The following is a 16,030-nucleotide window of genomic DNA, read 5'->3' on the forward strand; positions in this document are numbered from 1 at the left end:
AACTGAGGCAAACAAGGTTTAAATGAGACACTGAAGGGGTTTGCCATTTTCTTTTCCAGCTCATTCAATAAATGAGGAAACTGAGGCAAACAGGATTAAATGAGACACTGAATGGGGTTTGCCATTTCCTTTTCCAGCTCATTCAATAAATGCGGAAACTGAGGCAAACAAGGTTTAAATGAGACACTGAATGGGGTTTGCCATTTCCTTTTCCAACTCATTCAATAAATGAGGAAACTGAGGCAAACAGGATTAAATGAGATACTGAAGGGGTTTGCCATTTCCTTTTCCAGCTCATTCAATAAATGAGGAAACTGAGGCAAACAGGGTTAAGGGAGACACTGAAGGAGTTTGCCATTTCCTTCTCCAGCTCATTCAATAAATGAGGAAACTGAGGCAAACAGGGTTAAGGGAGACACTGAAGGAGTTTGCCATTTCCTTCTCCAGCTCATTCAATAAATGAGGAAACTGAGGCAAGCAGGGTTAAGGGAGACACTGAAGGAGTTTGCCATTTCCTTCTCCAGCTCATTCAATAAATGAGGAAACTGAGGCAAACAGGGTTAAGTGAGACATTGCAATGATTTTCCATTTCCTTCTCCAGCTCATTTGACAGATGAGGAAACAGACAAAACAGGGTTAAGTGACTTACCTAAGGTCATAAAACTTGAAAGTGTCTGAGGCCTGATGTGAGCTCCTGAAGATGTCTTCCTAGACTCCAAGCCCAGCACTTTATCAGCTGCACCACCTAGCTACCCTGAGGGCTACATATCATCTTAGAAAACCACACAGACAAAATAGATGCATATAGTTTGCATATGTGTGCATGAATATGCACATATGTGCATATAATATACCCAGGCAATGTATATGTGTTGTTTCTCTGTGTGTGCACATGTTACATACATCATCATGTATGTATGCATGTATGAGTTTTCTATGTTATATTGTGATGTGTTTAATGTGCATGTTTTATTACTACACCAAGTTATCAAAATCACATGGGAGTGCCACTTTAGTCTGGTTTGGGCCACACGTGGTAGTGTTATGGGCCACTTTATTTCCCCCTCCGGACCGGATGACCTCTAAGGCCCCATTTGGGCTCCAGATTCTAGGGTCCTGTGAGAGCTCAGAGGCGATGGGATTGGTCGGCCACCTTCTTTTGCCTTGTCTCTTTAAGAGCAGTCTCCCTGGTCACCAGGTCTGCCCCAGCCCTCTGTCATGAGGATGATAAGATTAGAGGCGCCTCTGAGTGGGTAGAGCAAGAAGGACAAAACTCGCCTCTCCCAGAACCTGCCTTTCTGAAGACGGGGCGGCGGGGGACGGGCACGGACAGGCAGCTTTCCCCTTGGAGGATAGTACCTGAAAACTGAACAGATGCCCACATGGCATCCTTGAAGGTAATGCCAACTGAACTCCAGACTCTCTTGGGGAGCAGAGAGGATTATGGGATTTAGAGGTAGAAGGGATCTTAGGGTTCATCTAGTCCAAACCCTGTTTTTTGTTGGTTTACAGATGAGGAAACTGAGTCTTGGAAAAAGGAATCTAATGGACCAAGATCCAACAGCCAGTAGATGGCAGAGTTGGGGTCCTAACCAAAATGTTCTGGCTCTCCATTTAGCTAGCTAAGGGGAGAATGAGAAGTCATCTGCGTCTAAAATAATAATAATAATAATAATTAATGCCCAAGGGGAGATTGAGAAATTATCAATTCTCCCTCTTATGGAAAAAAGGTGTTGTGACTCCTCTTTTGAGGGGGCTGCAATTCTTGGCAGAGATCCTGGAGTGGTTTTCCATTTCTTTCTCCAGCTCATTTTACAGATAAGAGCCCTGAAGCCAACAGGGTAAAGTGACTTGCCCAGGGTCACAGAGCTAGGAAGTGTCTGGGGCCAGATTTGGACTCAGGAAGAGGAGAACGCTTGGAAGAGATGGTCATACCCTCATTTAACCACAACATTTTCCAGAGGACAAACTCTTAAGTGGCGCAGCTAACGTGCTTATGTGTATGTGGCCATCTCAATTTATAACATCAAAATGCACCTAGCACATAGTAGGAGTTTAATAAGTGCTTGCTGACTAACTAGCCTATTAAGTGGGTCTGTGACCTTCTCATCAGCCTCTAGCTGGGTCTGGAGCTTAAAGGAAAGACTTCAAGAATGGACTGCCTGGTGACTGGGGTTTGTCCTCCAAAGACCAGCCCAGCTAAGTTTAGATGCAGCTTATAGTCAGATCACATGGGAGAGGATGCACAGAACAGAGAGGGGCTGAACAGCTGTGGGGCTTAGAACAGGAAGCATCAGAGGCAGGAGGGACCTTAGAACAGATAGAATGTCAAAGGCAGGAGGGAACTTAGAACAGGGAAGGTCAGAAGCAGGAAGGGCTTTAGAACTGGGAATGTCAGAGACAGGAGGGACCTTGGAACAGGGAATGTCAGAGACAGGAGGGACCTTGGAACAGGGAATGTCAGAGCTTAGAGAGACCTTAGAACAAGGAATATCAGAAGCAGGAAGGACTTTAGAGCTGGGAATGTCAGAGACAAGAGGGACCTTAGAACAGGGAAGGTCAGAGACAGGAGGGACCTTAGAACAGGGAATGTCAGAGGCAGGAGGGACCTTAGAACAGGGAATGTCAGAGGCAGGAGGGACCTTAGAACAGGGAAGGTCAGAGGCAGGAGGGACCTTAGAACAGGGAATGTCAGAGGCAGGAGGGACCTTAGAACAGGAATGTCAGAGCTTGAAGAGATCTTAGAACAGGGAATGTCAGAAGCAGGAAGGGCGTTAAAACTGGGAATGTCAGAGGCAGGAGGGACCTTAGAATAGGGAACATCAAAGGCAGGAGGGACCTTAGAACAAGGAATGTCAGAAGCAGGAAGGACTTTAGAACTGGGAATGTCAGAGACAGGAGGGACCTTAGAATAGGGAATGTCAGAGGCAGGAGGGACCTTAGAATTGGGAAGGTGAGAAGCAGGAGGGACCTTAGAACTGGGAAGGTGAGAGGCAGGAGAGACCTTAGAACAGGGAATGTCAGAGATAGGAGGGATCGTAGAACAGGGAAGGTCAGAGGCTGGAGAGACCTTAGAACAGGGAATGTCAGAGATAGGAGGGATCGTAGAACAGGGAAGGTCAGAGGCTGGAGAGACCTTAGAACAGGGAATGTCAGAGTCAGGAGAGACCTTAGAACAGGAATGTTAGAGCTTGGAGAGATCTTAGAACAGGGAATGTCAGAAGCAGGAAGGGCTTTAGAACTGGGAATGTCAGAGACAGGAGATACCTTAGAACTGGGAATGTCAGAGCTTGGAGAGTCCTTAGAACAGGGAATGTCATAAGCAGGAAGAGCTTTAGAACTGGGAATGTCAGAGACTGGAGGGACCTTAGAACAGGGAAGTTCAGGGCTGGCAGCACCTTGGAAGGAGAAGCTAAAAGGGCCTGCAGTTTTAGAAATCTCACTGAGAAAACACCTCATCTTGTTTTACAGCTGAACTCGAGGCCTGGGGACGGGCCCTGACAGTCTCCCAAATCAAAGCTGTAATTCTTGGAGAAGAGCCCAGGACTTCCCATGTGGGCGGTGGGTGCTGAGCCCCAGGGACCTGGCACTCCCCATGGTGGAGAAAGGGGACAGTGTGGGCACAGCCCTGGCTTTCTCCTTGGTTGTCATCTCTGCCTTTGGCCTTGGCTCCCCTGCCTGGTTCCAAAGTGACCTTTTCTCTTTTGGACTCTTTGCCTCGTGCTCTTGGCCCAAGGATAATGCCTGGAACCAGACCTGCGTGGTGTACAGGACCCTGAAGGACATTCCCGATCCAGCCTGGAAGGTAGTGATCATTTGGGGCAAAACCCAGTGGCTCTCCTCCAGAAGGGCAAGATCAATCCTGCATGGATTGAGGGAGGGAAGGAAAAAGGAAACAAGCATTTATTAATCACCTACTGTGTGCCAAGCACTGTGTGAGACACCTTACAAATATATCATTTAATCCTCACAACAACCGTGGGAAGTAGGTGCTATTATGATTCCCATTTTGCCGTTGTAGAAACTGAGGCAGAAGACGGTTAAATGACTTATCCAGGGTCATTTACTAGCCCAGGCTAATAAGTACCTGAACTTCTATTTAAACTCAAGTCTTCCTGCTACCTGGCTTCCTCTGGAGACTGAAGAGAGCTTCAGTCAGTCAGTCAACAAGCATGTACTAAGTATTGATTATTGGGGGTGAGGGTGGGCGTCTGGGTGAGAGTCGGTGGGAACACAAGGGCCAAAAGGCAGCGGTCTAAGGTGATGAGGGTTGGGGCTGGCCCACGCTGCTTTGTATCCCCAGCATGGGAACACAATAGGTGGTGAGAGAGTGATTGATTCCCAAGTGGCATATAAAGAAACTGGGAGGTTTTCGGAGGCCAAAGGCTTGGAATGTTGAAGCTCGAAGGGAATTCTGAGATCACTGGGAAGCCTAGGATTTGGGACTGGGTGGGAATTGGTCCCACTGCCAATTTTACAGATGGGGAAACTGAACCCTACCATGGGCATTCCAAACCCTTTATTTTACTAATGGGGAAACTGAGGCCCAGAGAGGAGAAGTGATTAATCCAAGGTCATACAGCAAGCTGAAAAACGAATCCAGGACTCCTGACTCCTGATCCAGTAATCTTTATAAAAACTATACGGCCAAGTGGCTCAGTGGACTGAGAGCCAGAGTCATAGACAGGAAGTCCTGAGTTCCATTCTGGTTTCAGACATGTCATAGCTGTGTGACCCTGGGCAAGTCATTGAACCCTCATTGACAGCCCTTACCAATCTTCCACATTGGAAGCAATGCATAGTATTGATTCTAAGACAGAAGGTGAGGTTTAAAAAAACTGTACAGATACCATCTGCCTATTAATGTCACATCTAGCTAGTGAGGAAGGGGAACTTGAACATCGGGGAAGTTCCCTACTCCACCGCCATAGCCTGTGGCAATCTGAAAAGACCTTAAAAGTCCTCGAGTCCAAATCTATCATTTTACACTGATAGGAAATGAATCCCAGCGACAGGAGATGACTTGACCAAGGTCACTTTTCCTAACAGCATCCTACGTTGTTGCTGTTCAGTCATTATAGTCCTGTCCAACTCTTCATGACTCCATTTGGGATTTTCTTTGCTAAGATCCTAGAATGGTTTGCTATTGACTTCTTCAGTTCATGTGACAGATGAGGAAACTGAGGCAAGTAAGGGTGAGTGACTTGCCCAGGGTCACATAGCTAGTAAGTGTCTGAGGCTGGACTTAAACTCAGGAAGAGGAGTCTTCTTGACTCCAGGGCCAATGCTCTATCTACCGAGCCACATAGGTACCCTCGTTCTGTTGTGTCTGACTCTCTGTGACTCCGTGTGGGGTTTTCTTGGCAGAGATACTAGAGTGGTTGGCCATTTCCTTATCCAGCTCATTTGACAGATGAGGAAACTGAGGCAAATAGGGTGAAGTCGAAAGGGGAGTTCTTAGAGGCTGAACTGGAAATGGAGGCTCATTGTGGTATCTGGTGTCTCCATTCCTCCCTTTTTCTCCTCCAGATGTCAGCCGCACTGCTTCTGGGAGGCTGGGCACTGCTGGTCTTGTGGGCGCTCCTCCTCCTCTCCTGGACCATCCTCCCTGGGGACTTCTGCCCGGTGAAAGGACGTGTCCCTACCCAGTATATACAAACAGCCTCTGGTGAGTCACTCATCTATTCGTGCCCATTCTTCTGGCCCAGCAAAGTCACCTGAAGAAACTGACCTTTCCAAAATCTAGCAGAAAGCACTCAGGGCTTGGAAATCAGATGATCTGGCTTCAAATCCCAGCTCTCCCATTACTCCTCATGTGACACTGGGAGAGTCACTTCACTGACTCAGTTTCCTCTTCTGTCAAATAAGAACTTTGGACCTGTCAGCTTCTTGGGTCATTCTGAGCTCTATGTCTATGACTTTCAGCTCCTCTCTTTACCTGAACAAGAGGCTTCTCTTTCAGCCTCAGTTTCCCCATATGTAAAATGATCATCTTGGACCAGATGATATCTCAAAGTGCCTTTCATAGACCCATCAGACATTAGCAAAATCCAAATTCCCTAACAGAAAGGGACTGTCTTGTTTTGGTATCTGTATCAATCAATATTTAAAAAGCACCTACTATGTGCTAAGCCCTGGGGACACAAAAAAAGACCGAAGACAGTCCCTGCCCTCAAGGAGCTTACAATCGGTGCAAGCACCTGTTGTTCTCCAAGAGGGTGACTGCCACTTCCTTCCTCTTGTCTCCCTCCAGTCAGTGCCAGCCTCCTGGGCCTGTTGCTTTTCCCCTTCAGCCTGGCTTCACAAGTGGCTCAGGATGCCTGTGGCCCTTCCTCCTGTGGCCTCTGTGTACAGCAGTGGGCAATGCCATGTGGGCTGGGGCTTCCTCATCTCCATCTTGGCTCTGGTCCTCACCAGCCTCTTGTCCATCGTGGGGAGATCCCAAGGAGATAAGATCCAGGAGAAGCAGATCCTTTTCTCTAGCATCACTGAGAGGATTGTCTTCATTTCAGAGCCCAAGCCATAGAAAACTTCCAGCTTGTTGGCAAAGCACTGCTTCCTGCTGCCACCCAGTGGCTCCTGAACCCTCCTGCAAGATGACTGGATGGGTGATCACCACCTCTGCAGGGGCAGAGTGTTCTTTTTTTTTTTATTTTATAATATTTTATTTGATCATTTCCAAGCATTATTCATTAAAGACAAAGATCACTTTCTTTTCCTCCCCCCCCAACCCCCGTAGCCGACGCGTGATTCCACTGGGTATCACATGTGTTCTTGATTCGAACCCATTGCCATGTTGTTATTATTTGCATTAGAGTGTTCGCTTAGAGTCTCTCCTCTGTCATGTCCCCTCAACCGCTGTATTCAGGCAGTTGCTTTTCCTCGGTGTTTCCACTCCCATAGTTTATCCTTTGCTTATGAATGGTGTTTTTTCTCCTGGATCCCTGCAAGTTGTTCAGGGACATTATATTGCCACTAATGGAGACGTCCATTACGTTCGATTATACCACAGTGTATTAGTCTCTGTGTACAATGTTCTCCTGGTTCTTCTCCTCTCGCTCTGCATCACTTCCTGGAGGTCGTTCCAGTCTCCATGGAATTCCACCACTTTAATATTCCTTTTTGCACAATAGTATTCCATCACCAACATATACCACAATTTCTTCAGCCATTCCCCAATTGATGGGCATCCCCTCATTTTCCAATTTTTGGCCACCACAAAGAGCGCAGCTATGAATATTCTTGTACAAGTCTTTGTGCCCATTATCTCTGGGGTACAAACCCAGCAGTGCTATGGCTGGATCAAAGGGCAGACAGTCTTTTAGCGCCCTTTGGACATAGTTCCAAATTGCCCTCCAGAATGGTTGGATCAGTTCACAATTCCACCAGCAATGGATTAATGATCCCTACTTTGCCGCATCCCCTCCAGCATTCATTACTTTCCATAGCTGTCATGTTAGCCAATCTGCTAGGTGTGAGGTGATACCTCAGAGTTGTTTTGATTTGCATCTCTCTGATTATAAGAGATTTGGAACACTTTTTCATGTGCTTGTTAATAGTTTTGATTTCTTTATCTGAGAACTGCCTATCCATTTCCCTTGCCCATTTATCAATTGGAGAATGGCTTGATTTTTTGTACAATTGATTTAGCTCTTTATAAATATGAGTAATTAAACCTTTGTCAGAGGTTTCTATGAAGATTTTTCCCCCAATTTGTTGCTTTCCTTCTGATTTTAGTTACATTGGTTTTGTTTGTACAAAAGCTTTACAATTTGATGTAATCCAGATTATTTATTTTGCATTTTTTAACTCTTTCTATGTCTTGCTTGGTTTTAAGTCTTTCCCCTCCCAAAAGTCTGACATGTATACTATTCTGTGTTTACCCAATTTACTTATGGTTTCCTTCTTTATGTTTAAGTCACTCACCCATTTTGAATTTATCTTGGTGTAGGGTGTGAGGTGTTGATCTATTCCTAGTCTCTCCCACACTGTCTTCTAATTTTCCCAGCAGTTTTTATCAAATAGTGGATTTTTGTCCCCAAAGCTGGGATCTTTGGGTTTATCGTATACTGTCTGGCTGAGGTTGCTTGCCCCCAGTCTATTCCACTGATCCTCCTTTCTGTCTCTTAGCCAGTACCAAAGTGTTTTGATGACTGCTGCTTTGTAATATAGTTTGAGGTCTGGGACTGCAAGGACCCCCTCACTTGTGTTTTTTTCATTATTTCCCTGGATATCCTTGATCTTTTGTTATTCCAAATGAACTTTGTTATGTTTTTTTCTAAATCAGTAAAGAAATTTTTTGGGAATTCAATGGGTATGGCACTAAATAGATAAATAAGTTTGGGTAGGATGGTCATTTTTATTATATTGGCTCGTCCTATCCATGAGCAGTTAATGTTTTTCCAATTGCTCAAGTCTAGTTTTAGTTGTGTGGAGAGTGTTTTGTAGTTGTGTTCATATAGTTCCTGTGTTTGTCTCGGGAGATAGATTCCTAGATATTTTATTTTGTCTAAAGTGATTTTGAATGGGATTTCTCTTTCTAGTTCTTGCTGCTGAGCTGTGTTGGAATTATATAGAAATGCTGATGACTTATGTGGGTTTATTTTGTATCCTGCAACTTTGCTAAAGTTGTTGATTATTTCAATTAGCTTTTTGGTTGAATCTCTAGGATTCTTTAAGTAGACCATCATGTCATCTGCAAAGAGTGATAACTTGGTCTCCTCCTTGCCTATTTTGATGCCTTCAATTTCTTTTTCTTCTCTAATTGCTACTGCTAGTGTTTCTAGTACAATGTCAAATAGTAGAGGTGATAATGGGCATCCTTGTTTCACTCCTGATCTTATTGGGAATGCATCTAGTTTATCCCCATTGCAGATGATATTAGCTGATGGTTTTAGATATATACTGTTTATTATTTTTAGGAACGACCCTTCTATTCCTATGCTTTCTAGTGTTTTTAATAGGAATGGGTGTTGTATTTTATCAAAGGCTTTTTCTGTGTCTATTGAGATAATCATGTGGTTCTTGTTGGTTTGCTTGTTGATATGGTTGATTATGTGGATGGTTTTTCTAATATTGAACCAGCCCTGCATCCCTGGTATAAATCCTACTTGATCATGGTGGATGACCCTTCTGATCACTTGCTGGAGTCTTTTTGCTAGTATCCTATTTAAGATTTTTGCATCTATATTCATTAGGGAGATTGGCCTATAGTTTTCTTTCTGTTTTTGGCCTGCCTGGTTTTGGAATCAGTACCATGTTTGTGTCATAAAAGGAGTTTGGTAGAACTCCCTCTTTGCTTATTATGTCAAATAGTTTGTATAGTTTTGGGATTAACTATCCCTTTTGATCAGGTCTATTTTTGCTTTGGCTTTATCAGATATCATGATTGCAACTCCTGCCTTCTTTCTGTCAATTGAGGCCCAGAAGATCTTACTCCATCCTTTAATTCTGACCTTGTGGGTGTCAACCTGCCTCATGTGTGTTTCTTGAAGACAACATATGGTAGGGTTTTGGATTCTAATCCATTCTGCTATTCGTCTATGTTTTATGGGTGAGTTCATCCCATTCATGTTCAAAGTTATGATTGTCATTTGTGGACTCCCTGGCATTTTGATTGCCTTCCCTAATTCTAACCTTTTCTTCTTTGGCTCTACCTTTTAGTCCAGTGATTTACTTTGAATCAGTCCACCTTGTCCCCTCCCTTGATGTTTCCCTTTTTAGTCCCTCCCTTTTTGTTTCCTCCCCCTCCCCCCTCTCTTTCCCTCCCTTTTTGTTTTCCCTCTCCCCCTCCCCCCCTTGGTTTTCCCTTCTCCCTACCCTTGTTGGGTAAGATAGAATTCAAGATCCCAATGGATCTGAATGTTTTTCCCTCTCAGAGTTGATTTCCCTGAGAGTAAGGTTTAAGTAAAAACTCTCTTCCTCTCCTTCTTATAGGAGTTTTCTTCCCCTCCCCTTCCCATGTGAATCTTTGTGTGAGAATGATTATTCTATTTGGTCTTTCTTTTCCCCCTATTTACACATAACATTTTCCCCACCTGTTAGTATACATAGATTGATATAAATGTAGTCCTTATAGAAGAGAGTTTGAGTAAAAGAAGAAGATAACATTTTTCTCCTTTCCCCTTTCCTTCATATTTACCTTTTCAGGTATTCCATGCTCTTTGATTTTCGATATCGAACTTTCCACAGAGCTCTGGTCTTTTCATTGCAAAAAGTTGGAAATCTTCTATTTTGTTGTATGCCCATACTTTCCCTTGGAAGTATATAGTCAATTTTGCTGGATAGCTGATTCTTGGTTGAAGAACCAGCTCTCTTGCCTTTCTGAAGATCATGTTCCATGCCTTACGATCATTCAGAGTGGAACTTGCAAGGTCTTGTGTGACCCTGATTGGCATTCTTTATATCTAAATTGTCTTTTTCTGGCCTCTTGCAGGATTTTTTCTTTTGTTTGAGAGTTTTGTAATTTGACAATTACATTCCTGGGAGTTGTCTTTTGGGGGTTTAGTGTAGAGGGTGTTCTGTGAGCTCTGTCAGTGGCTGTATTGCCCCCTTGTTCTAGAATCTCTGGGCAATTTTCTTTGATTATCTCTTGTATTACGATGTCGAGTTTGGTGTTTATTTCTGGCTTTTCTGGAAGTCCAATTATTCTTAAATTATCTCTTCTTCCTCTATTTTCCAAGTCTGTCACCTTGTCAGTGAGATATTTTATGTTCTCTTCTAATTTCTTGGTCTTTTGGCTTTGCTTTATTAATTCTTGCTCATTGTCTTAGAGTTGCCTGATTCTGACTTTTAAAGCCTGGTTTTCCTTTTCACTTTGGTCAAACTGGTTTTGTAGATGCGTGAATTTCTTTTGCATTATTTCCCACTTTTCCTCCCAGAGGGCTTCCATCTTTTTGATCCTTTCTGATTCAAATTCTTCATGGGTTTGTGGAGAATTTCCATTTCCTTTGGAAGGTTTCAGAGCATTTGCTTGTGTTTCCTCTTCTATCTCCTCTGTATTTTGTATTTTTGCTCCATAAAATGTATCCAAAGTCGCCCCCTTCTTCTTGTTTTTCTTGGAATTTTGGGGCTTTTGTGCTTCTGTGGAGTTTGCCATCTCTATCTGAGTGGTGAGAACTAGCTTTTCTTATCTCTGTCTGGTATTCAGAGGTTTTAGCCCTAGGCAGATTGTCCGTTCTATGCAGTTGTTGCTCTGTCTTCCCAGGGAAGCCAGGAATTGCTGGTGTTTCCGTGTTACTGCCCTCTTCAGTTCCCTCCCGATGCTTCTCCGTTGCCTTACTTCCACGCTCTGAGCCTGGCTCGGCCCTTTCTGCGGGGTGTTTGTTTCTGTGCCTTAGCCAGCCAGGAGAGCCAGCACTCTGAGGGGGGAGGGGCCAAGGCTTCCCCGATCTCCCAGGATTCCTAATAAGATTAACTTTCTCTGTGTTGAACTGAGTATGCCCTGAGGCAGGGACTTTCCATGAGACTGGGATGGAAGGATCCAGCCAGGGGGCTGCAGGCTTCCCCATCTCTCTCTGTTTCCCTGCTGTCTGGGTGCCTCCGTGACTGGGTCAGATTGTTTTCAGGAAGCAGCCTTCAGAATAGCCCGCTCCCGAGGCCCTTTTGCCAGCCCTGAGGGTTACTGTTGTTTCAGAGGACCCTGCTCTCTGAGGGGGAGGGGCCATAGCTTCCTGGAGCTCCGAGGGCTGGTGATAGGATTAACCTCAGATTGAGTATGCCCTGAGGCAGGGACCTTCAGTGAGACTCAGATGGAAGGATCTAGTCAGGGGACTACAGGCTCCTCCTGTCTCTCTCTGTTTCCCTGCTGTCTGGGTGCCCCCTCGACTGGGTCAGGTTGTTTTCAGGATGCAGCCTTCAGGATAGCCGGCCCTGAGGCTCTGAGGTTCCCTCTGCTGCCTCGACTCAGCACTCTGGGTTGGGGGAATGGGTCCTGGGACCTTCCTTCTGCCTACTCCTTAGGTCCAAGTGATCTCGGGTTCTGGCTTTTGGGGGGGCCGTACCTTTTGATCCAGGTCCAGGTCCAGGAGGAGGATTCCTGGGGCCTATGCTGTTGTTCGTTTTGATTTTCAGTGCCTTAGGAGCATATAGTTTGAGTTCAGTAGGGAAGGGTTTCCGGAGATCTGAACTTTAGCTTTCTCTAAGCTGCCATCTTGACCAGAAGTGAGGCAGAGTGTTCTTAAGCAGCAGCAGACCCAATTCTAGTCCTGGTCCTGCCCCAGATTCACCATATGGACAAGTAACTTCCCTTTGGGGCCTCAGTTTCCTTATCTGCCAAATAATAGGCTTGGGAAAGTCCGAGGCTCTTCATCTGAGATTCTTGGACCACAAAGGAGTCCTCAAATAGATTTTATTTGATTTTTTTAACCCTTCCCTTCCATCTTAGAATCAATACTGTATACTGGTTCCAAGGCAGAAAAGGGGTGAGGTAAAGCAATGGGGGTTAAGTGACTTGCCCAGGGTCACACAGCTGGGAAGTGTCTAAGTCCTCAGATGGATTTTAGGAGGTCCATAACTTCTGATGGGGAAAATCGCATTGTTCTTTTCACTAACCTCTCATTGAAATTTACCACTACCTTCAATGATATGAGAATATAATTCTGGGAAAGGGGCCATAGGGTTCCCTGGATGGCCCAAGGCATCCATGATTCAGGGAAGGCATATAGCCCCTGGCCAAGATGGTCTCTAAGATCCTTTCGATCTCTCCAGCCTGAAAAATGACAAATGGGAAAAACACAAGAAATATGGAAAGGCAAAATTATGTAAAGTGGTCCATAGGCACGATTTTCAGTTGTGGCCAATTCTTTATGACCCCATTTGGGATTTCCTTGGTAAAGATACTGGAGTCGTTTGCCATTTCCTTTCCCAGCTCATTTTGCAGGTGAAGAAACTGAGGCAAGGAGGGTTAAGTGGCTTGCCCAAGGTCACACAGCTAGTAAGTATATGAGTCTACATTTGAACTCAAGTCTTCCTGACTCCAGACCCAATGCTCTATCCACTATACCTCCTAGTAGCTCCAACTGAGTGACTTAAACAAGGTCAAAAAGGGAATCAATGGGCAAAGCCAGTATTCACACTCAGAACCAATGAGTTCTGTGCTCATTGCTCCAAGGTCAGTGCTCAAGTCTGCTTTATGGACTAAGCTGTTTTCCATGTCTGGTTCCTGTAAAGGAGAACAAATAATCTCTGCAGATGGGAGGAGACAATGTGCTACTAAAAAAGAGCACAAAATGACCTGGGTTCAAATCCTGCCTCTACTACATCCCTGTGCAATCAGGAGCAGGTAACTTTACTCCCCTTCACATTACTGGTTCCTCATCAGTAAAATAAGATTAGATGAGATGACATCTAAGATGTCTTCTAGCTCCAAATCTATGATTCTGATTAATCACTCTATGATCCATTTGTTGGAAACCCCTTTTACTTATTTTTCTTTTTAAAGGTTTTATTTTTTAAAAAAACCACTTTAACATTGACCATCAATATAGCCATCTCAACTTGTTTTCTAAGCATAGTTCCTAGTAGCTATAATAATAGTTCTAAGCTAATCATTTTTAATTATTTACATTAATTTCAATGTATAAAACATCAGAAGAATTTTCCATTTGTTCCATGTCCCCATTAGAATTCTTCTTTATTCATTCTCATTAGCTTTCCCCCTTTATCCCCCTTTCCCCTGACTGCAGGTAATGTGTACTCTATTTTTCTGGTCCTGCTTCTTTTGCTTTGCATAATTTTATATGGATCTTTCCAGATTTCTTTTTATTACTCATATTTGTCTGTCCTAATCACATAATATATTCCATTGAATTAAGTACCCAATTTATTTAACCATTCCTCTTTATTTTTGGATACTTATGTTGCTCTCCTCAACTCCCCCCATAGCTTTTGTGTGTGTGTGTGTGTGTTTGTATACATTGTTGTATACATATAATACAACAGTGAACAATCTTTGAACAAATAGATCTCAATGTTCTTGGTTTTGATAAAGATCTTCAGGATATGTCTAAACAGTAGAATTTCAGATCAGAGAGTATGGTTATTCCTATAATTTATCCTCTCTATTTATCAGATTGCTCTCCAAAAAAGATTCCACACGTCTGCAATTCTACCAACAATGAATAAGTGTGCTCATTCCTCTTTAACTCCATCAAGATCAAAGTTTGTTACTTTTAATTATTTTATCCAAAAAGTTCTACAAGTTTGCAGTTCTACCAGTTATGTATGAGCATGCCTGATTGTTACTACACAGACTCACCAAACTGAATTTTGTTTGTTTGTTTTTTAACATTTGCTTGTTGATGGGTTTGCAGGTCTACAATTTGCTTTCTGCAGTAAATGTTACCTTCTTCTCTGATCCCTCATTATGTTTCATTTGGACTCTAAAGATAGTGAACCATCAAATGTTGCAATTCAGAAAAACTATCCAACATGTTAGTTGCCTTTTGAACATCTCAAACTGGATGGATGTCAAACAGTCAATAAATCAATAAATGAGGTGATTTTTAAAATCTTTAATCAACTGGGAAGAAGTGAAATACTTTGAGCCATTGGATGAAATGGTCTGGGAGTGTTTGACAGGAAGATACTCCAGGAAGAAGATCCTTGTGAGAATCAGAATGTTCATGTGCTACCTTAGGATAGCTAAAGGTCTCATGGGAAGCAGGAGGCTTTTTTACCTCCTCACATCCTCCTCTGATGCCTCATTTCAGCATACTACTTGGCAACCTCTAAATGATTTTAACAAATTTTATTGATATCCTTTGTTTGTTTTTCATGTAACCTATTTCTCCTAAGGTATTCCCCTCCCTAGAGAGCCAATTCTTAACAAATAATTTTTTTTAAAAGCCTTACCAAGGGGCACATTGAGAGCCAGGCCTAGAGACAGGAGGTCTTAGGTTCAAATCTGGCCTCAGATGCTTCCTAGCTGTGTGTCCCTGGGCAAGTCACTTAACCCCCATTGCCTAGCCCTTGCTGCTCTTCTGCCTTAGAACTAAGATGGAAGGTAAGGGTTTAAAATTAAAAAAAAAAAACCTCTTACCTTCCATCATTGCTTCTGAGACAGAAGAGCAACAAGGCTTAGGCAATGGGGGTTAAGTGAGTTGCCCAGGGTCACACAGCTAGGGAGTATCTGAGGCCAGATTTAAACTGGGGACCTCCCATCTCCAGACCTGATTCTCCATCCACTGAGCTACCTAGCTACCCCCAACAAATCATTTTTTAAAATAAAGAAGTCATTTAATGAATGTCTCCATTTCATTTTGATCATCTAAAACTGGATATCCCAGAGGCATCTCTAGCTCAGCATACCCAACCTCATCCCCTCACCAACCCTCTCCTCTTCCCAATTTTCCTATTCCTGGGGGAAAAAAATCACGATTCCTCTAGTCACAAACATGGTGTCATCATCAGCTCCTCACTCACACTCAGCCCACATAGTCAATCTGTTGTCATCTTTTAGCTTCTACTTTCAGAACATTTCTCCCATACAGCTTGTCTTCCACAGCCAACACTGGTGCAGCATCTCATCACACTGAACGATTTCATTTCCCTTGTCTTTCCAACTCTTCCTGACTCAAATTTCTCTAAACTCAAATCCAGCCTCCATGCCACTGCCAAAGGGAGATTCCTAAAGCACGAGTCTGACATCCCTCCCTTCCTGCTCATTACTCTCCAGTGGTTCCCTTGGACCATTAGGGTCAGATATAAAAAAAATTTCACAGCTTGGCCCCTTCCCCCCTAAGTCTTCTTACCCCTTGCTCCCTTCCATGCCTGATGGTCCAGTGATGCCAGCCTTCTTGATATTCCTTGAAAATGATGCTCCATCTCCTAAGCTGCTGCCATTTTATTATTTGTCCCACGTACCTGGAATGCTCTCCTCCTCATCTCTACCTTCTAACTTCATCGATTTACTTAAGGATTAAATTCAAATCCTACCTTCAATAAGACTTTCCCTGTCTCTTTCCACCATTCCTAGAGGAACCTGGTGGTACAGCCTCGCAATTTGGAATTATGCCCAAAGGGTACTAAA

General features: G+C 43.7%; 1 protein-coding gene across 1 annotated transcript; it reads left to right on the forward strand.

Moving 5' to 3' along the window:
- The first annotated feature begins 1,224 nt into the window (after positions 1-1,224).
- On the forward strand, positions 1,225-14,517 carry LHFPL7 (LHFPL tetraspan subfamily member 7). Its single transcript, XM_001378196.5, is given in 5 exon segments — positions 1,225-1,397; positions 3,472-3,805; positions 5,530-5,668; positions 6,254-6,346; positions 6,348-14,517. Coding segments are annotated over 4 exon segments (621 nt in total). The 5' UTR covers positions 1,225-1,397; positions 3,472-3,595; the 3' UTR covers positions 6,527-14,517.
- The last annotated feature ends 1,513 nt before the right edge of the window (positions 14,518-16,030 follow it).

The sequence above is a fragment of the Monodelphis domestica genome, chromosome 3 (assembly GCF_027887165.1).
Source record: "Monodelphis domestica isolate mMonDom1 chromosome 3, mMonDom1.pri, whole genome shotgun sequence".
NCBI classification, from domain to species: Eukaryota; Metazoa; Chordata; class Mammalia; order Didelphimorphia; family Didelphidae; genus Monodelphis; species Monodelphis domestica.